General features: G+C 39.5%; 1 protein-coding gene across 4 annotated transcripts in view; it reads right to left on the bottom strand.

Moving 5' to 3' along the window:
- Nucleotides 1-24018, bottom strand: part of LOC128698405 (lateral signaling target protein 2 homolog) — a 140933-nt gene that overhangs the window by 96820 nt on the left and 20095 nt on the right. For all 4 annotated transcript variants that reach the window (XM_070088508.1, XM_070088510.1, XM_070088507.1 and 1 more), the window contains exon 2: nt 14322-14840. In XM_070088508.1, the coding sequence (XP_069944609.1) occupies nt 14322-14832 (511 nt within the window). In that variant the 5' untranslated portion in view covers nt 14833-14840. The remainder of the gene's footprint in view (nt 1-14321; nt 14841-24018) is intronic.

Below are 24018 nucleotides of genomic sequence, written 5' to 3'. Positions count from 1 at the left end.
TTATATGTGCAGTGAAAGATCCATCTCCCTACTTTTCCAATTATTCCTTCCCCATAATGCCTATAGCAATCATTTTGTGTGCAAACACCCCATAATCGCATTTGTCAAATACCTTTGCAAAATCTGTGTACATCACAACTGAGTTTTGGTTTTCTTCCATTGCCTCTACAATTCTCTCATAATGGCTCAACAGCTGTGACAGACATCCAGTTCTAAAACTGTGCCGGTCTGGGTTATGAAGATGGTGCTGTTCCATGAAGTTTGTAATCTGACATCTCATCATTCCAAGATTTTTATGATGTGGGAAGGTAGGGCTACTGGTCTAATTTTTAGCTAGTGTTCCACTACCTTCCTTATACTAGTACAATCTCTTAGTAATTAAATAATCGACTATCTCATTTTGCGATTTTACTAGTAAGCGTAAGTCACCTTATGTAGTTTTCTTATTTACTATTGGTTGCTTAAATATTAGCTGAATTGATACTTTCTCTGTCCATATTACTACCTCATATTTTTTTTTTTATTAACACACTGGCCGATTCCCACCAAGGCAGGGTGGCCCGAAAAAAGAAAAACTTTCACCATCATTCACTCCATCACTGTCTTGCCAGAAGGGTGCTGTACACTACAGTTTTTAAACTGCACTAACTTATTAAAATTAATAATTAATTACCATTTTTACTATCAGTACAATTTACTCTTAACATTTTTGACATCATTTAATTACCATTACTTGTCTAATTACCATAACCTGTTTTAATACCACATTTACTATCTTAGAGTACTCTTAATTACCTTGTACTGCCAAAATAACCTCTAGTATAACTACCAATGCAATATTGAATCCAAATACTGTTCTTAAAATTTAATACTTGAAATAAACATTACTTTTTCACTTTTTTGTAATCATTATTACTTACTAAAATTTTATTAAACACCATATTTACTACCAGTCAATTTTACTTTTGTACATTAATCATTATTTTATACTTTTCATAACATTTTGTTGCCAAATTTTCAAGTTTGTATATTCAACTCCAACCTTTATATTATCCTTTGTACCTGTGTACCTGTCTACCATCTTACTATTATATTATAACCAAGTCATTGCCATTGTTATTTTTTACTTATTATTCTTTTGGTACTTTAATTCGTGAATTTTATTTTGTCAATTTAAATCTAGTTATACTCTTGATCTTGTTAACAACCTATATCAGACCCTAGTGCAATTGCAAGTACCATTTTAATTTGTATTTTTATATTATAAGTTTATACCTAGTTGTACATTAGCTCATTCTAGCTCAATACTTAGATAACACCTAAACTAACTATACCTAGTTGTACTTAAGCTCATTCTAGCTCAATACATAGACAACACCTAAACTAACTATACCTAGTTGTACTTTGGCTCATTCTAGCTCAATACATAGACAACGCTAAAGTCATTATATTAGACCTTAGTGCAATTACAAGAGTGAGTCTGGTGCCACTTGTAATTTGTTTTTGTTTTTTTATAGTATTAGTTTATACCTAGTTGTACTTTAGCTCATTCTAGCACAACACATAGACAATATCAATTTCATTATATTTATTAGTGACTATACTCTATATGACCAAAGTGCTTTAGCGGTATACTTGTCCAAACCTCCCACCACTACAGAAATCAGTATTAGAACTCACAACATAATACAGGATATAAACAACCACTATTTAAACCTAAAAGATGAATGATCATGTTGACCCTGATCTAAACCTCAATAATCTAACACACAATCAAAACTTATTGGAAAGTAACTGCCTTCATTACACAGCATCACAAGCCAGCACTATCCTGAACACTGCTCAAAGTCTATCAGTTCTTAACTACAACATCAGGTCCTTAAGCAAACACTATGATGACCTCCTGGCACTCCTTGAGTCACTAAAGACACCCTTCTCCTGCATTATTCTTACTGAGACCTGGCTTAAGAAGGACAAAATTGATATCTACCCACTACCAGGATACACAGCAATCCACAACTGCAGACCATACCAAGTTGGGGGTGGTACTGCAATCTATTACTCTAACCAACTATCTTGTATTAGCACTAATTGCTTTAGTGATGAATATGGGGAATACATTTTTGATAATTTTACTGTAAAAAACCTCAAGACGCCTATAACAATCGGTGCCATATACCGGATACGCCACACAAACATCCCAAACTTCAGTGAGAATCTAAAGTCACTAATAACAAACAGACAAATGAACAAGCACCACCTTCTCTTAGCTGGAGACTTCAATATCAACCTTGGCCTACCACATGATCAGACTAACTGATTTCATCAACAATATGAACAACACACTTCTCATACCAACAATAACTAAACCAACCAAGCTCACTGAGACAAGTGCAACCATAATAGACCACATATGGACCAATATACTAGCCCCCCTTAAATCAGGGATAATCGCAGACAGCACTACTGACCACTACCCTACCTTCCTCTTAACAAACATTAGTAAGCCACCACTGGAATACAACAAAGTTTCATTTAAACTCCATGACGAGGCCTCAATAAGGAATTTCACAGCAGACCTAGAGACTGTTGACTGGCCTACAGAATTCTCCAATGCCAATGGTATTGACGATTGGACAGACATTTTTCTTAACAAAATACTTAGACTATACAACAAACATTGTCCTATAAAAACGAATCAGATCACAAATAAACGGCTTGGTTGCCCATGACTAACCAGCAGCATTCTGAAATCCATTGATAAGAAACACACACCAGTATGAAAAGCAATATAGACAGGGCTTAATACACAAAGATATTCTTAAACAATATTCAACAGTTCTCACCAAATTAATAAAGAAAGCCAAACAACTGTACTACTCCAGCAGATTCACTGACACATGAGGAGATATAAAAAAAGACTTGGAAAACACTTTCCCAGATTCTGGGGACCCACAAACTGAAAAAAAAAAACAAGAATATTGTTCTAACTAAACCTCATGAAACACCACTGCATCCCACTGATACAGTTAACAAGATAAACGACTTCTTCTCAAACATAGGATCTAACCTCGCCAGTAAAATCCCACGTACCAATGCCCATGCCGGGGACTACCTAGATGGGAACTTCCCAAATTCCTTATATCTTGTACCAACTGAGCCCATGGAAGTCACTGCAATCATAAAGTCACTTAAAAATAACTCGGGGAATCTGTGTACCGTCCCACCATTATTGCACAAGCGAGCGGCCCATGTCCTTTCACATGCTATTACATTACTTTTTAACAAGTCACTAGAAACTAGCACTTTCCCAACACTACTCAAGACAGCAAGGGTTACACCAATACATAAAGATGGTGACCCTACAGACGTAAACAACTATAGGCCAATATCAAACTTACCATTGCTATCCAAAATCTTCGAGAAACTCGTGCACAGGAGACTATATTCATTTATAACGGCACAAAACATACTCAACCCATGCCAATTTGGATTAAGGACAAATAAAAGCACTAATGATGCAATTATAAAAATGCTAGACCTGCTTTACACAGCATTGGAAAATAAGGAATATCCGCTAGGAAATTTTGATGATCTAAGAAAAGCGTTTGACACAGTAGACCACGGCATCCTACTCCACAAACTTGACCACTATGGTATAAGAAGCCATGCACTTGCGTATTTTAAATCCTACCTTTCTAATAGGTATCAGTATGTCACCATTAAAGACACAGCCTCATCAATACAGCCACTTGATACTGGAGTTCCGCAGGGAAGTGTCCTTGGACCCCTGCTCTTTCTCATTTACATCAATGATCTTCCAAACATATCCCAACACCTGAAACCCATTCTCTTTGCTGACGACACGACTTATGTCATCTCCCACCCTAATCTTGCCACCCTCAACACCATTGTTAACGAGGAGCTGCTCAAAATATCGACTTCGATGACAGCATATAAACTTACACTTAACACTGGCAAAACCTACTATATTATGTTTGGTAGCAGAGCAGGTGCTGCGCAACTTAATATTAAGATCGACAACACTCTAATTGCCAGACATAATGAGGGCAAACTCCTTGGCCTATACCTCGACAACAACCTAAATTTCAGCACCCATATCCAACACATAACAAAAAAAGTATCCAAAACGGTGGGGATCCTCTCCAAGATACGATACTACGTGCCGCAAACTGCCCTTCTCACACTATACCATTCACTCATTTATCCATACCTCACCTATGCTATTTGTGCCTGGGGCTCAACTGCAGCAATACACCTAAAGCCAATAATAACTCAACAAAAAGCCGCAGTAAGAATAATCACTAAAACCCATCCCTGGCAACACCCCCCCCCCCCACTCTTCATAGATCTAGACTTACTCCCTGTTCAGAACATCCACACTTACTACTGTGCAATCTACATATACAGGACCTTAAATTCCAATATTAACCTTGACCTAAAATGCTTTCTTGATAGTTGTGACAGGACCCACAAGCATAACACCAGACACAAACATCTCTACGACATTCCCCGTGTCCGACTTAATCTATACAAAAATTCAATGTATGTCAAAGACCCTAAAATCTGGAACACACTACCTGAAAACTCTAGAACTGCAGACACATTCATCACCTTCAAAACTACTGTTAGAAAACATCTTATCTCCCTGATACACCCCGTCAACTAACTACATAAAAACCACCTAGTGGTTCACACTTACACTCACTCACTCACCCATTTGACTATAAGCACAGAACTACATATCTTAATCTTAAAATAATGATTCCTAACTAGTCACAAGTTTGCCTGTGATACTCCAATATAGGAACTATGTATTGTGCCAAAACAAAAGCATTCACACTGCTAAACTCACAAACTAGTGTTTAGTCACTTAGTATATAGTCAACTTACTCCACAATTTGTAATAATTTAGGGTTAAGAATTAATCTAAGTTTGCCCGAAATGCCTAGCTTTGCTAGGTGTTCTAGTGGCCCCCTCTGTAATTCGTATTTTATTATATGTAAACCACACAATAACCAAAATCTGTAAACCCCCGCATTGTAATCCTTGTAGAGAATAAACTTTGATTTGATTTGATTTGTTCCCTAGGCTTTCTTAACTTGTTTAACTCACTCCAAAATTTTTTCTTATTTTCATTAAAATTCCTTGACAGTACCTCTCCCACTCTGTCATCCGCTCTCCTTTTGCACTCTCTCACTGCTCTCTTCACCTTTCTTGTACTCTCCATATACTCTACTCTTCTTATAACACTTCTGCTTTGTAAATACCTCTCATAAGCTACCTTTTTCTCTTTTATCACACCCTATACTTCATCATTCCACCAATCACTCCTCTTTCCTCCTGCACCCACCTTCCTATAACCACAAACTTCTGCCCCACATTCTAATACTGCATTTTTAAAACTATTCCAACCCTATTCAACCCCCCCACTACTCATACCTGCACCAGTCCACCTTTCTGCCAATAGTTGCTTATATTTCACCCGAACTTCCTCCTCCCTTAGTTTATACACTTTCACCTCGCTCTTACTTGTTGTTGCCATTTTCCTCTTATCCCATCTACCTCTTACTCTAACTGTAGCTACAACTAGATAATGATCCGATATATCAGTTGACCCTCTATAAACGTGTACATCCTGGAGCCTACCCATCAACCTTTTATCCACCAATACATAATCTAACAAACTACTTTCATTACGCGCTACATCATACCTTGTATATTTATTTATCCTCTTTTTCATAAAATATGTATTGCTTATTACCAAACCTCTTTCTACACATAGCTCAATTAAAGGCTCCCCATTTTCATTTACCCCTGGCACCCCAAATTTACCTACTATTCCCTCCACAACATTTTTTCCCACTTTAGCATTAAAATCCCCAACCACAAGTACTCTCACACTTGGTTCAAAACTCCCCATGCAATTACTCAACATTTCCCAAAATCTCTCTCTCTCTCTCCTCTATACTTCTATTCCCCAGGTGCATAAATCCTTACAATAACCCACTTCTCACATCCAACCTTTATTTTACTCCACATAATCCTTGAATTAATACATTTATAGTCCCTCTTTTCCTGCCAGAGCTTATCCTTCAACATTATTGCTACTCCTTCTTTAGCTCTAACTCTATTAGAAACCCCTGACCCAATCCCATAAATTCCTCTCCACTGAAACTCACCCACCCCCTTCAGCTTTGTTTCACTTAAAGCCAGGATATCCAGTTTCTTCTCATTCATAACATCCACAATCATCTCTTTCTTATCATTTGCACAACATCCAAGCACATTCAGACTTCCCACTTTGACAATTTTCTTCTTATTATTCATTTTAGTAATTTTTACAGGAAGAGGGGTTACTAGCCCATTGTTCCTGGCATTTTAGTTGACTTTTACAACACACATGGCTTACGGAGGAAAGATTCTTATTCCACTTCCCCATGGATATAAAAGGAAAAGTAATAAGACCAAGAACTATTAAGATAAAATCAAAGAAAACTCAGATGAGTGTGTATAAATAAACGTGATCATGTATCTGTAGTGTGACCTAAGTTTAAGTAGAAGTAGCAAGACATACCTGTAATCTTGCATAGTTATGAGACAGACAAAAAAAATACCAGCAATCCTACCATCATGTAAAACAATTACAGGCTTTTGTTTTACATTCACTTGGCAGGATGGTAGTACCTACCTGGGTGGTTACTGTCTACCAACCTACTACCTATGAGATATATATATATATATTTATATATACAGTGGACCCCCGGTTAACGATATTTTTTCACTCCAGAAGTATGTTCAGGTATGGTTTATTTGCAATCGTGTCATTACGATTTCTTAAGTCAAGTTATGTTCAGGTACCAGTACTGACCGAATTTGTTCCCATAAGGAATATTGTGAAGTAGATTAGTCCATTTCAGACCCCCAAACATACAAGTACAAACGCACTTACATAAATACACTTACATAATTGGTCGCATTCGGAGGTAATCGTTATGCGGGGGTCCACTGTATATATTTTTTTAACAAGTCGGCCGTCTCCCACCGAGGCAGGGTGACCCAAAAAAGAAAGAAAATCCCCCCCAAAAAAATACTTTCATCATCATTCAACACTTTCACCTCACTAACACATAATCACTGTTTTTGCAGAGGTGCTCAGAATACAACAGTTTAGAAGCATATATGTATAAAGATACACAACATATCCCTCCAAACTGCCAATATCCCAAACCCCTCCTTTAAAGTGCAGGCATTGTACTTCCCATTTCCAGGACTCAAGTCCGACTATATGAAAATAAATAAATAAATAAATAAATAAATAAATAAATAAATAAATAAATAATATATATATATATATATATATATATATATACATATATATATATATATATATATTATATATATATATATATATTTATTATATATATAATATATGTATATTATATATATAATATTTTTTTTTTTTTTCAACAAGTCGGCCGTCTCCCACCGAGGCAGGGTGACCCAAAAAAGAAAGAAAATCCCCAAAAAGAAAATACTTTCATCATCATTCAACACTTTCACCACACTCGCACATTATCACTGTTTTTGCAGAGGTGCTCAGAACACAACAGTCTAGAAGCATACACATATAAAGATACACAACATATCCCTCCAAACTGCCAATATCCCAAACCCCTCCTTTAAAGTGCAGGCATTGTACTTCCCATTTCCAGGACTCAAGTCCGACTATATGAAAATAACCTGTTTCCCTGAATCCCTTCACTAAATATTACCCTGCTCACACTCCATCAGATCGTCAGGTCCCAAGTACCATTCGTCTCCATTCACTCCTATCTAACACGCTCACGCACGCTTGCTGGAAGTCCAAGCCCCTTGCCCACAAAACCTCCTTTACCCCCACTCTCCAACCCTTTCGAGGACGACCCCTACCCCGCCTTCCTTCCCCTATAGATTTATATGCTTTCCATGTCATTCTACTTTGATCCATTCTCTCTAAATGACCAAACCACCTCAACAACCCCTCTTCTGCCCTCTGACTAATACTTTTATTAACTCCACACCTCCTAATTTCCACACTCCGAATTTTCTGCATAATATTTACACCACACATTGCCCTTAAACAGGACATCTCCACTGCCTCCAACCGTCTCCTCGCTGCTGCATTTACCACCCAAGCTTCACACCCATATAAGAGTGTTGGTACTACTATACTTTCATACATTCCCTTCTTTGCCTCCATAGATAACGTTTTTTGACTCCACATATACCTCAACACACCACTCACCTTTTTTCCCTCATCAATTCTATGATTAACCTCATCCTTCATAAATCCATCCGCCGACACGTCAACTCCCAAAGTATCTGAAAACATTCACTTCTTCCATACTCCTCCTCCCCAATTTGATATCCAATTTTTCTTTATCTAAATCATTTGACACCCTCATCACCTTACTCTTTTCTATGTTCACTTTCAACTTTCTACCTTTACACACATTCCCAAACTCATCCACTAACGTTTGCAATTTTTCTTTAGAATCTCCCATAAGCACAGTATCATCAGCAAAAAGTAACTGTGTCAATTCCCATTTTGAATTTGATTCCCCATAATTTAATCCCACCCCTCTCCCAAACACCCTAGCATTTACTTCCTTTACAACCCCATCTATAAATATATTAAACAACCATGGTGACATTACACATCCCTGTCTAAGACCTACTTTTACCGGGAAGTAGTCTCCCTCTCTTCTACACACCCTAACCTGAGCCTCACTTTCCTCATAAAAACTCTTTACAGCATTTAATAACTTACCACCTATTCCATATACTTGCAACATCTGCCACATTGCTCCTCTATCCACTCTATCATATGCCTTTTCTAAATCCATAAATGCAATAAAAACTTCCCTACCTTTATCTAAATACTGTTCACATATATGCTTCAATGTAAACACCTGATCTACACATCCCCTACCCACTCTGAAACCTCCTTGCTCATCCGCAATCCTACATTCTGTCTTACCTCTAATTCTTTCAATTATAACCCTACCATACACTTTTCCTGGCATACTCAGTAAGCTTATTCCTCTATAATTTTTACAGTCTCTTTTGTCCCCTTTCCCTTTATATAAAGGGACTATACATGCTCTCCGCCAATTCCTAGGTACCTTCCCCTCTTTCATACATTTATTAAACAAAAGTACCAACTACTCCAACACTATATCCCCCCCTGCTTTTAACATTTCTGTCATGATCCCATCAGTTCCAGCTGCTTTACCCCCTTTCATTCTATGTAATGCCTCACGTACCTCCACCACACTTACATTCTGCTCTTCTTCACTCCTAAAAGATGGTATACCTCCCTGGCCAGTGCATGAAATTATATTTTTTTTTTTTCAACAAGTACCATTCGTCTCCATTCACTCCTATCTAACACGCATACACATATAAAGATACACAACATATCCCTCCAAACTGCCAATATCCTAAACCCCTCCTTTAAAGTGCAGGCATTGTACTTCCCATTTCCAGGACTCAAGTCCGACTAGATGAAAATAACCGGTTTCCCTGAATCCCTTCACTAAATATTACCCTGCTCACATTCCAACAGATCGTCAGGTCCCAAGTACAATTCGTCTCCATTCACTCCTATCGAACAGACCCTTCTGGGTTTTCTTCTCTTTTTCTTACTAGTTCTTGTTCTTATTTCCTATCTCCAAGGGGAAGTGGAATAGAATTCTTCCTCCATAAGCCATGCATGTCATAAGAGGTGACTAAAATGCCAAGAGCAAAGGGCTAGTAACCCCTTCTCCTGCATATACTACTAAATTTAAAAGGAGATACTTTCGTTATTCCTTTTGGGCCACCCCGCTTCAGTGGAATGCAGCCAGTGCATTGAAAGAAAGAAGAATTTATATTTAGATGACTAACATAAAATACTTTACTCAAATATTTTATAATGCATTGGGTTCATTTTTATCTACAATGTTACCTAAAATTAACAAGTAGGTAACATCTACAATGTTACCTATAATTAACAAGTACTTCAGGTTAGGTTCCAGGCTACTGCCGCACAAGCAGACATCGCCAGAAAGCAGAATCCCATTTTTTCCACTTATAAATGCATATAAATGCCAGATAACAAGTTTACATTAACATATATTAATTTAGCAATAAAACTAGGCATTAAAAACAATTAAAAGTAAGATAGACACACAGTACACTCATTATTTACCTCAAAATATCTGTAGCCTTAATGTAGGGCAAAAGGTGAGTAGTATTTATTGTAAGAAGTCAGGTGTGGGTAGGTATGTTAGCCCTCCTGGCCACCCCACCCATACATAACATACTACGACGCTTAAAGTACCCTAGAGTGATAAAATGCATACACAGTATACTCATTACTTACCTTAAAATATTTGTAGTTTTACTGTAGGGTGAGAGGTGAAAAGTATTTCTTTGTAGAAAGTCAGGTGTGGGATGTAGGGTAGCCCTCCTGGCCACCCCACAAACGAAGAGTACTATGTAAACAAACGGACGAAGCACCTGGTTATGGCTCATACACGTTCATACAAACGCCTTACATTGTGTACAAGTTGTCTCCACAGTGGTACAGTAGAATAAATAAAGACCAACAGTTCCATTCTCATGTAACATCATTTTTGTAAAGTAAAAGGACACAAGTGCAACTAATGTGACATTTATTGTGGCAACGTTTTGCTCTCCAGGAGCTTGATAAAGGAGCTTGGTAAAGCTCCTGGAGAGCGAAACGTTGCCACAATAAATGTCACATTAGTCGCACTTGTGTCCTTTTACTTTACATATTGTCGGTAATTCTACCAACTTTATTACAACATCATTTTTAAAAGGAACGAGGCTCTGACAAGTTAGCACAGAATAAATAAACAGAAACACTCCCAGTCTCATGCAACACATCACTTTCAGAGAGAATGATGATATTATTATCATAATAAAAAAGAAGCACTAAACCCACAAGGGTCATGAATAGCTAGAGATAGAGTGAAGGCATAAGAAAGGAATATTCTTCTACAGTTAAGTAACTGGTGTTTAACTAGAGGAAACATAATTCTTCCGATTCTCCCACCAAACGCTTGGTAAACAAATCTCATATTTGTCAATTTTTATACTGTGGGTGCATGTATTATGTTTATATGTTATATAGCATGTTTATTACTTAATTTTGATAAAAATATCATAGATGGATTAATGGAAATGTCTATACAGTGGACCCCCGCTTAACGATCACCTCCAAATGCGACCAATTATGTAAGTGTATTTATGTAAGTGCGTTTATATGTGTATGTTTGGGGGTCTGAAATGGACTAATCTACTTCACAATATTCCTTATGGGAATAAATTCGGTCAGTACTGGCACCTGAACATACTACTGGAATGAAAAAAGTTCGTTAACCGGGGGTCCACTGTATTAACATAATATACAACATTTAATGTACCCAAGAGATTATTAATATGGTGTCTTCAAGAGTAGAGACTCTTAGTGATTTTAATGTGTACCTCCATGCCAGCACTGTGTAAGTATATTTAGGTACAGGTACACACAAGTATAATTATCAGAATACAGTGGATCCCCGCATAACGATTACCTCCGAATGCGACCAATTATGTAAGTGTATTTATGTAAGTGCATTTGTACGTGTATGTTTGGGGGTCTGAAATGGACTAATCTACTTCACAATATTCCTTATGGGAATAAATTCGGTCAGTACTGGCACCTGAACATACTTATGGAGTGAAAAAATATCGTTAACCGGGGGTCCACTGTACATATAAAATACGCAATAACTTTAAATCACTTGAAATTTTGGAAAATTTCCAGACATAATAGAGAGCTGTGCTCATGGAGAATATAAACAAACCAAGTGGGGTGCGCCGTATTAGAAAGATCGCTCACCGTATAGCAACTTTTGGTCATAATTTGAAATCGCTGTATTAGCAGAATGCCGCAAGGCAAAACACCATAAAGAGGAGCCCTGCTGTATTTTAAAAACCTAAAAAATTAAACTTTATTCAACATGACAATAATTATTTTTCTCCTCTATGATGAATGAATTAACAATTATTTTACTAATCTATACATACTTTGTTACATGTTCTGCATCACTAATCTATATGTTAAAGTATCCATATCATACATTATTTAACCCTTTCACTGTCCGTCACACAACTACATCACAGACACCAAAATCCTTTCTGTAGTTCTACATCATAAGCTCAGCTCACTCAGATAAGCTATGAATAGTAAATTTTAGCCTATATATGAAAGAATGCATTTGTGCAGCAAGTGTGCACCAAATAAAACAAATCCTGCTCCATGTGGTACATGAAGGGAAAAGCAAAATTTTGACCATGTGTATAGTTTTAAATAGCAAATTTCAGGTGTTTCTTGGATGGGTTTTATGGTTTCAGTGGCATATTACTAAAATTGAGATGATTTCCATTGGTTTCTGGGCTGGAAGCAGCTATAAATGGAGTTTCAAATTGTGGAAATATTTAATTTTTGCCAATATTCCAGAGGACAGATAAGGTCTCCTACAATCCTCAGTCTGTTTCATGGGTTTTTAATAGGTCTGATTCAATTATTGAGATGCCATAAACCACAACAAATTTTTCCTGGTTATATTTTATTATCTCATAGAGGAGAATGTATGAGAGTATAGTTTTACCAACGCTCTTGTATGGCTGTGAAGCATGGGTAATGAATGTTGCAGCGAGGAGAAGGCAGGAGGCAGTGGAGATGTCATGTCTGAGGACAAGGTGTGGTGTGAATATAATGCAAAGAATTCGTAGTTTGGAAGTTAGGAGGAGGTGCGGGATTGCCAAAACTATTGTCCAGAGGGCTGAGGAAGGGTTCTTGAGGTGGTTCAGACATGCAGAGAGAGTGGAACGAAACAGAATGACTTCGAGAGTGTATAAATCTGTAGTGGAGGGAAGGCAGGGTAGGGGTCAGCCTAGGAAAGGTTAGGGGGAGGGGAGGGGGGGTAAAGAAGGTTTTGTGTGCGAGGGGCTTGGACTTCCAGCGAGCACGTGTGAGTGTATTTGATAGGAGTGAATGAAGAAAAATGGTTTTTAATACTTGACGTGCTGTTGGAGTGTGAGCAAAGTAACATTTATGAAGGGATTCACGTAAACCGGCAGGCCAGACTTGTGTCCTGGAGATGGGAAGTACAGTGTCTGCACTCTGAAGGAGGGGTGTTAATGTTGCAGTTTTATAAACTGTAGTGTAAAGCACCCCTCTGGCAAGACAGTGATGGAGCGAATGATGATGAATGTTTTTCTTTTTCTGGCAACCCTGCCTTGATGGGAATCGGCCGATGTGTTAATAAAAAAATAAAAAAATTTTTATTATCAATCGAGAAATAGAGTCAATCTATTTTTGTGTGAATAAGAATTGAAAATGGAAGGTAATATAGAAGAGCCTGGGAATGTGACTTAACAGACAGAAAAAATGTTTTTGTGCTAGGCATGTCCACACTGTGTATTATGGACTATTTTTAAATGGGTATTTTTTAATTTTGAGCAAAATTAGCCAAATTACTGAATTCTGATCACTTTATAGGGTAGTTGTAACAGCTGTATGGGTGGTTTCTTGTGCTCAATCAACAGAAGGCATACTTGCAAAATACTTAAGAATTTGGTCAACTGGAACAATGTAATTGGCTTAAAATAAGACTTAAAGTTGGCAAAATCATAAGTGCGTAAACTGTGCCAAAACCACTAACTTTGCACCTGCGTAATTCTGTAAATTTTCAATCAAATTTTGTACGTTTGGTGCCATTACCTTCAGAAAAAGATTCTTTACCATTTTATAAGAAATTTATTCTATTTTCAATTTTTGGATATTGAGAGCAGGTTTAATTTCGAGGGTCTGGACAGTGAAAGGGTTAAAGCAAAACTCCTGAAAATACTGTCTGTGAAAAATGTATGTTCATAGTTCGAAGACAGTTTCAACTCCGGGCACCATGTAGCAGAAACTTAGTTGAAATCTTGCTTCTGCATCTTTAAGAACCTGGAATACACCACTAGGCACTCAAAAAGATTTTGGGCAGCTACAGTGTAAGAGCAACTTGCACAGTATTGAAATTTTACTGATATATCACTGATTTGTAACTTATGTAGTTAAGAGGTTAAAAAAAGATAGTGTACAAATAATTTGTACAAATACAATAATATAAGATTGCCGAGTTTTGCATTAAAAAGGTTATTTAATCTGAAATTTCAAAGAATTGGGTGAAAAGACAAAGTCACATTTGTGAAATTACCTGAGTCAGTAAGAGACAGCCTAGCCACTTGTGACCATTTCCGCTTCTCTGGGGGCCCTGTTTCCCGAGACCAAGAGCCTGTGAGTGTTTCCAGCTCTTCTTCAGATGAATGGTGCTCAACAGGATCACATGCATCACAGTCACTCACAAATGCAGAATCCGAGAAGGGTTCAACAGGGGACTCTAAGGCAGGAGACTCTCTAGGTGGGTCCGGGGTTCGTAGAGATGGATGTGGGTGACGTGGTGTTCGTGCTCGCCTCGTAGGATGTGAGAGATGATTGTGATGAAGATGATGGTGATGGTGGTGGTGGTGGTGGTGGTGATGCTGAAGATGTGGATGGTGATAAGGACCTGTAGATGGAGGACCAGCAGAGGAAGGTATGGTAGATGGCGGAGGCATGTCAGGAGCATCGCCAGCCATTGGGAGGTCATCACAAGTGAGTGTGTCAGTGCTGGTCTGGCTTGTGGGGCGCGATCTCACGCTGCACCCACTCGACACCTCACTCGACATTTCACTGCCTGTTGAGAAAATATCATGGTAACATATCTAAAACATTTTTTCACATATTTAATCCATTTTTTCATTTTGTCTTAAAAACATAATGCAATAAAGCAATACTAAAAAAGTCTTATAATCATGATTACATTACAATGAAATTTCTATGCACAGTAATAATGTTCCTGAGGTTGGAGCTCTATAAAGCCAAGCTCAAGAAAGCCATACATCATTTATACCAATGCTCACCTCCTTTACCTCACCAGGATTAATCACATGCCTTATGCTCAGAACAGGGCTACTTGCTCCATTACTCACTAAAGTAAATACAGCCTCTCCTCACTTAACAACGAAGTTCCATTCCTAAGACCACGTCAGTAAACGAATTCGTTGCTAAGTGAGGAGTATACTATAATGGTAGTGAGTTAGTGTCAACCATCTTTGATATTATTTTAATGTCACCTTTGCACCATTTATAACATTTCTGGCATATTTTTAAATGTTCATACAGTAGTGTACAGGCCTCCCTCCAAAAAAAATCACAAATGTTGGTGCATAACTATATTGTAGGGAAATATAATAATACCTGGAGTTTACCTGGAGAGAGTTCTGGGGGTCAACGCCCCCACGGCCCGGTCTGTGACCAGGCCTCCTGGTGGATCAGAGCCTGATCAACCAGGCTGTTACTGCTGGCTGCACGCAAACCAACGTACGAGCCACAGCCCGGCTGGTCAGGAACCGACTTTAGGTGCTTGCCCAGTGCCAGCTTGAAGACTGCCAGGGGTCTGTTGGTAATCCCCCTTATGTATGCTGGGAGGCAGTTGAACAGTCTCGGGCCCCTGACACTTATTGTATGGTCTCTTAACGTGCTAGTGACACCCCTGCTTTTCATTGGGGGGATGTTGCATCGTCTGCCAAGTCTTTTGCTTTCGTAGTGAGTGATTTTCGTTTGCAAGTTCGGTACTAGTCCCTCTAGGATCTTCCAGGTGTATATAATCATGTATCTCTCCCGCCTGCGTTCCAGGGAATACAGGTTTAGGAACCTCAAGCGCTCCCAGTAATTGAGGTGTTTTATCTCCGTTATGCGCGCCGTGAAGGTTCTCTGTACATTTTCTAGGTCAGCAATTTCACCTGCCTTGAAAGGTGCTGTTAGTGTGCAGCAATATTCCAGCCTAGACAGAACAAGTGACCTGAAGAGTGTCATCATGGGCTTGGCCTCCCTAGTTTTGAAGGTTCTCATTATCCATCCTGTCATTTTTCTAGCAGATGCGATTGATACAATGTTATGGTCCTTGAAGGTGAGATCCTCCGACATGATCACTCCCAGGTCTTTGATGTTGGTGTTTCGCTCTATTTTGTGGCCAGAATTTGTTTTGTACTCTGATGAAGATTTAATTTCCTCGTGTTTACCATATCTGAGTAATTGAAATTTCTCATCGTTGAACTTCATATTGTTTTCTGCAGCCCACTGAAAGATTTGGTTGATGTCCGCCTGGAGCCTTGCAGTGTCTGCAATGAAAGACACTGTCATGCAGATTCGGGTGTCATCTGCAAAGGAAGACACGGTGCTGTGGCTGACATCCTTGTCTATGTCGGATATGAGGATGAGGAACAAGATGGGAGCGAGTACTGTGCCTTGTGGAACAGAGCTTTTCACCGTAGCTGCCTCAGACTTTACTCTGTTGACGACTACTCTCTGTGTTCTGTTAGTTAGGAAATTATAGATCCATCGACCAACTTTTCCTGTTATTCCTTTAGCACGCATTTTGTGCACTATTACGCCATGGTCACACTTGTCTAAGGTTTTTTTCAAAGTCTGTATACATTACATCTGCATTCTTTTTGTCTTCTAGTGCATCTAGGACCTTGTCGTAGTGATCCAATAGTTGAGACAGACAGGAGCGACCTGTTCTAAACCCATGTTGCCCTGGGTTGTGTAACTGATGGGTTTCTAGGTGGGTGGTGATTTTGCTTCTTAGGACCCCTTCAAAGATTTTTATGATATGGGATGTTAGTGCTATTGGTCTGTAGTTCTTTGCTGTTGCTTTACTGCCCCCTTTGTGGAGTGGGGCTATGTCTGTTGTTTTTAGTAACTGTGGGACGACCCCTGTGTCCATGCTCTCTCTCCATAGGATGGAAAAGGACTGTGATAGGGGCTTCTTGCAGTTCTTGATGAACACGGAGTTCCATGAGTCTGGCCCTGGGGCAGAGTGCATGGGTATGTCATTTATCGCCTGTTCGAAGTTATTTGGCATCAGGATAACATCGGATAGGCTTGTGTTAACCAAATTCTGTGGCTCTCTCATAAAAAATTCATTTTGATCTTCAACTCTCAGTCTGGTTAGCGGCTTGCTAAAAACTGAGTCATATTGGGACTTGAGTAGCTCACTCATTTCCTTGCTGTCATCTGTGTAGGACCCATCCTGTTTAAGTAGGGGCCCAATACTGGACGTTGTTCTCGACTTTGATTTGGCATAGGAGAAGAAATACTTTGGGTTTCTTTCGATTTCATTTATGGCTTTTAGTTCTTCCCGCGATTCCTGACTCCTATAAGATTCCTTTAGCTTAAGTTCGATGCTTGCTATTTCTCTGACCAGTGTCTCCCTACGCATTTGAAATATACCGACCTCTTTTAGCCGCTCTGTTATTCTTTTCCATCGCCTGTAAAGGGAGCGCCTGTCTCTTTCTATTTTACATCTACTCCTCCTTTTTCTTAGAGGAATAAGCCTTGTGCATACATCGAGTGCCACCAAGTTAATCTGTTCTAGGTATAAGTTGGGGTCTGTGTTGCTTAGTATATCTTCCCAGCATTTACTTAGCCTAACAAAACTGCTTCCTTAACCTATTGAACCATGAACAATCATAAAACACATGAAAACATCATAAAATACTGTACTAGTGCCAGTCCTTTGGTAAAGAAGGTGAGAAACACAATAGAATTAAAGAAAGAACTCATAGCAGAGTACCAAAGTGGAGGAGAGAGAGAGAGAGGGGAGAATGTGTGTTCTTCAGTGATTCTACGATATGTACGATACTACAGCAGTTAAGGCTATAGGTCCAGCCAGCTATAAAGTGTAGCAAGTAAATTAAGCGATTAATCGATAGAAAAAGGACAGCATGAACCTAACTCCTCCAACGTTGTTAGAGTTATATAGGACAACTGACAACACCGCTGTCTCTACCACCTCTGCTGCCGCCATCACCACCACTATGTAAGACTTATGCTCTCAGTGGCCCTTATACGCCCAACAAGAACACAGCAACACTCGTGACATACTGTACAGTGGACCCCCGGTTAACGATATTTTTTTCACTCCAGAAGTATGTTCAGGTGCCAGTACTGACAGAATTTGTTCCCCTAAGGAATATTGTGAAGTAAATTGGTCCATTTCAGACCCCCAAACATACACGTACAAACGCACTTACATAAATACACTTACATAATTGGTCGCATTTGGAGGTGATCGTTATGCGGGGGTCCACTGTATTTTATTCTAGAGTATATGTCATGTTTCTATGTGATAGATAAATAAGACGTAGAGTTGACATTAGTGTCATACTGAAAGACTATCTTGTCCTATCTCCATACAAACTCTGCCACTGCCACAATTCCTAACATACGTAATGACATATTTTAAATATGACTGGGCAGCTGGGCATTCAAGTATGTTCAAAGCCCGCGAAAGTGGAGCTCGTGAATGAGGGAGACCTGTACTGTATATTGTAATCAACAGAATAGAGAAAATCAGCTCTAAATATACATTATTTAGGTATGCATACTGGTCAGAGAGCCCATCGTAAGTCCGAGTTGTCGATAAACGAGTACGTCACTAAGTGAGGAGAGGCTGTATATCAATGGTAAAATATACCAACATGTATGTGAATATGACAATATGTACTTTATGACATTTACTGAGTAGACAGTTTAGTATTTGAAAAGACATTTCATCAACCCGGGAATTTATGAATTCTCAAGGACTAATAGAGTCGCTAGAGGATGAAACATCTTCTCAAATACCACAAACTATACTTAGTATCTTATTCACAATCACCATGGTAGTTTGCTTGCCATGACTGGCATCAGCTGGTAACCCACAAGAGCTACAAACTTGTATTTTCAATCACTAATGTTAGTGTAAACATGCACACACGCGCACACACATGCGCACATGCACACACATATGAACACGCACACATGTGCACACATGCACACACATGCACAATTGACAAGGTGGATTGAGAAAGGATGTTCCAGAGAAGGGACACCACAAGGGGTCATAATTGGAAGTTGAAGACTCAAACGAGCCACAGGGATGTTAGGAAGCATTTATTCAGCCACAGAGTTGTCAGGAAGCAGAATAGTCTGGAAATCAATGTAGTGGAGGCAGGATTCATACATAGCTTTAAGAAGAGGTATGATAAAGCTCATGGAGCAGGGAGAGCGACCTAGTAATGACAGTGAAGAGGCAGGGCCAGGAGAGGTGACTATACCCCAGCAACCACAACTAGGCAAGTACACACACACACGCACTCGCATGCACGGGCACACACACGCATGCACGCACATGCACGCATGCACGCACGCACGCACGCACGCACGCACACACACACACACACACACACACACACACACACACACACACACACACAGAAAAAGAGAGAGGAAAAAGTGAGAAAGAAAAAGAGAGGAGAGAAAAAGAGAGAAAAAGAAGAGAGAGAGACTCACTCTCACTCTTATTTTTCTGTGTAAGCAACAAGACAGGCATATCAGAGGAATTTAAAAAAAAAAAAGGGGTGAAGAAATAAATATTGGAGGTGAGAGGCCTTACCTGTAGAGGAGTTTGAGTGTAAGTTTAACTCCCTTGAGAAAGAAACTAGCATTATGCAACAAAGAATGGGATGAGGTTGCAGAACAAGTATATAGGGCTATTATGGCAGAAGGAAGGGCCCTAAACCTAAAACAGGAAATGGAAAGGCTGAAGGAGATTATGGATGGAAGAACAATGAGGAAGTAGTCTGCAAGGAAGTCGGATGAATAATGAGGTAGTATGCAATAAAGACAGGGAAGAGGTTGAAGAACTGGTTATTAGGGCTAAATATGGCCAAAGAGAGAACACTAAAACTGGAAGAGGAAGCAATTATTATTACTATTATTATAATCCAATCAAGTGTTAAACTCATAAGGGTTCCATAGTGCTGCAGGGAGAGATATGCGTGAGAGTCTTCATCACAATGCTGGCATTAGAAACTTTTTTTGGGCCCATGGTGGCTTATTTAGCAGTTACAAGCACTAAAAACACTGGAATAATACAAAATATAATGCAGGTTAATCATAGAATTAATGAGAGAAAAAAGGCGAGTGGTGCATTGAGGTATATGTGGAGTCAAAAAACGTTATCTATGGAGGCAAAGAAGGGAATGTATGAAAGTATAGTAGTACCAACACTCTTATATGGATGTGAAGCTTGGGTGGTAAATGCAGCAGCGAGGAGACGGTTGGAAGCAGTGGAGATGTCCTGTCTAAGGGCAATGTGTGGTGTAAATATTATGCAGAAAATTCGGAGTGTGGAAATTAGGAAAAGGTGTGGAGTTAATAAAAGTATTAGTCAGAGGGCAGAAGAGGGGTTGTTGAGGTGGTTTGGTCATTTAGAGAGAATGGATCAAAGTAGAATGACATGGAAAGCATATAAATCTATAGGGGAAGGAAGGCGGGGTAGGGGTCATCCTCGAAAGGGTTGGAGAGAGGGGGTAAAGGAGGTTTTGTGGGCGAGGGGCTTGGACTTCCAGCAAGCGTGCGTGAGCATGTTAGATAGGAGTGAATGGAGACGAATGGTACTTGGGACTTGACGATCTGTTGGAGTGTGAGCAGGGTAATATTTAGTGAAGGGATTCAGGGAAACCGGTTATTTTCATATAGTCGGACTTGAGTCCTAGAAATGAGAAGTACGATGCCTGCACTTTAGAGGAGGGGTTTGGGATATTGGCAGTTTGGAGGGATATGTTGTGTATCTTTATATGTATATGCTTCTAAACTGTTGTATTCTGAGCATCTCTGCAAAAACAGTGATAATGTGTGAGTGTGGTGAAAGTGTTGAATGATGTTGAAAGTATTTTCTTTTTGGGGATTTTCTTTCTTTTTTGGGTCACCCTGCCTCGGTGGGAGACGGCAGACTTGTTGAAAAAAAAACAAATAAACTTGGAATCAACCGAAACGGCTTGTAAACACTGGCACACTGGCTGTACATGGAGTCTTGGAGTGGCTGGGCCCGCTCAGGCCACATGGACACGTTCGGTATGAAAGCCTTCAGACAAGTTTTTCGCCATTGGTAGAGCCAATTTTTTGACGTCAAAGAGCGCCGTTAGTAAATTTTTGCGTTAGTCGATGCCACCATTGGTTGAGGGTCCACTGTATTTTTGTATGGTTTTTATGGTTGTATTCTCATTTTTTGGTCTCATGTGATAGAATGGAAGATATGTTATGGAAATAGATATGATTCTGATTGGTTTCACGATGGAAAGTATAGTGGTCCCTCGATAATAGTCCGGCTCGATAGTCGTCCTTTTCGGAAATCGTCGTGTTATTTTGTCCAAACATTGGTTTGCAAATGGTCCGTTGACTAGCTAATCATCGTTCGTCTGGGACGTGTGCACACAGCCCCGAGCCGCCTCACACTCCATTCCCAGCCAGTGTGCCATTGCTTATCAGTGAGTGAGGATGATCCCACGAGTTCATACGATACATTTCATAATATTCCATTCGTTTTAGTGCATGCAACTGCTAAATAAGTCACCATGGCTCCAAAGAAACCTAGTGCCAGCCCTTTGGTAAAGAATGTGAGAAACACATATAGTTTAAGAAAAAGTTTGTAGAAAAATACGAAGGTGGTGGTGGTGGTAGAGTGGAAGCAGTTGTGATAGTGGTTGATGGTGGTATAGGGTGGTAGTGATGGTGGTAGAAGGTGGTAGTGATGGTGGTAGCAGTTGTAATAGTGGTAGAAGGTGGTAGCAGTTGAAATAGTGGTAGAAGGTGGTAGTGATGGTGGTAGCAGTTGTAATAGTGGTAGAAGGTGGTAGTGATGGTGGTAGCAGTTGTAATAGTGGTAGAAGGTGGTAGTGATGGTGGTAGATGGTGGTAGTGGTTGTGGTGGTGGTGGTGGTGGTGGTGGGTGCCTTCTTCAGTAATTCAGCAATTCTACTAACTCCTCCAATGTTGTTGGAGTTATATAGGGCTACAGAAAACACTGCAGCCTCAGCTGCTGCTTCACCACCATTATGGACGGCTTACTCTCAGTGGCCCTTATAAACCCAACAACAACACAACACACCTCGTGATATGCATAATGACTTATTTTATTCATTCTAGAGTATATTCCATGTTTCTATGTTATTAGTATGTGACCTCAGACACTTACTTGATCCTAAAAGATTTTTGGAAAGAACACTTCAGCATCCTCCATTGCATAAGCCTTATAGGTAAGGCTTGGGAGGGAGTGACTACCAGGACTTGGAACTCTGCTTGGAGAAAATTGTGGCCAGATTGCATCCACAAGAGGGATTTTGAAGGGTTTGTGGCTACCCTGATGAGCCTATGTCAGTTGTGAACTCTATTGTGGCATTGGGGACTTCCATGGGGTTGGATGTGAGTTTGGAGGATGTGGAAGAGTTGGTGGAGGACCACAAGGAAGAGCTAGCCACTGAGGAGCTGCAAGAGCTTCAGCAGGAACAGCAACAGATCGCAGCTCAGAATCTTGCTGCAGAGGAGAAGGGAGAGAGATGGAAGAAGGTGCCTTCTTCAGAAATTAAGGAGATTTTTGAAATGTGGGGTAGGATGGAAAGATTTATGGAGAAACATCACCCTGAGAAGGATGTTGCAAGCCATATAGGCAACTTGTACAGTGACAGAGTCTTGGCCCATTTTAGGGAAGCTTTAAAGAGACGCCAGAAACAGAGCTCTCCGGACAGTTTTTTTTGCAAGACAGGACTCCAGTGACTCAAGCTGGTCCTAGTGGCATTAAGAAACAGAGAAGAGAAGCAACCCTAGAAAAGGACTTGGTAGTACCTGAGGTGTTGATGGAAGGGGATTCCCCTTCCAAACAGTAAATAATCCAATCCCTCTCCTCCTCCAGTCTTCCATACACTAAGAAGAATCACCAATAAAGGTAAGTGTTATGCTGCTAATGTTTCATTCATCATGTCCCATAGTATTGTACTACATCTATATTTCATGTAAAAAATTTTTGTTTTATTACTTCTGGGTGCCAGGAACGGATTAATTGTATTTACATTATTTCTTATGAGGAAAATTGATTCGAAAATCGTCTATTTCGATAATAGTCCCACTTCCAGGAACGGATTAAGGACGATAAACAAGGGACCACTGTACCTTGAAATTGAGCTCAAAGTAGCGGAAATGATTTTTGCAGATGTTCAAGAGTAAACAAATGACTTCACTGTCCAATATGTGTCCAACCAGTCAGTCTAATACGCAGTCATGAATGGGTTGACGTTATTTACACAATTATTACAATACTGCAGTAGTCTGCATAACAGTAAATCTTCTGTTTTATGTGTGAATAAAAATTCATAATGGATAGCAAGCATAATATAAGAGGGGCCTGGAGACATGACTAATGAACAGAGAAAATGATATTTTAGTGCCAGGAATGTCTGCATTGTTTATTATGGACCCTATTATGAAATTGGCATCTCTTGAAATTTGTGTGAAATTCGCCAAATTACCAATTTCTGACCACTTTATTGGGTAGTTGAAAAGATAAATGGACAGTTCCTTATACTCAGTTGACAGAGAATACTAGTGAAATAACTGAGTTTGATAGACTGGAACAATGGAATGGGTCAATAATAGGGTGTAAAGTGGGTGAAATCACCGATGCGTAAATACTGCTATTGGGTTAAGTGTATTCTAACGTAACCACTCTGTAATCTGGAAAATTCACTAATCCCGGACCTTACAGGTCCAAATGATGCCAAATTATTGATGGTCAACCTGTAATTGTTTTACATGATGGTAGAATTGCTGGTGTCTTTTTATTCTGTCTCATACACATGCAAGATTTCAGGTACCTCTTGCTACTTCTACTTACACTTAGGTCACACTACACATACATCTTTCTTTCTTTCGACACATCGGCTGTATCCCACCGAGGCGGGGTGGCCCAAAAGGAAAAATGAAAGTTTCTC

Source organism: Cherax quadricarinatus, chromosome 25, assembly GCF_038502225.1.
Source record: "Cherax quadricarinatus isolate ZL_2023a chromosome 25, ASM3850222v1, whole genome shotgun sequence".
Classification (NCBI taxonomy): Eukaryota; Metazoa; Arthropoda; class Malacostraca; order Decapoda; family Parastacidae; genus Cherax; species Cherax quadricarinatus.
Note: the sequence above shows the minus strand (reverse complement) of the source record. Positions and strands in the feature narration are given on the sequence as shown.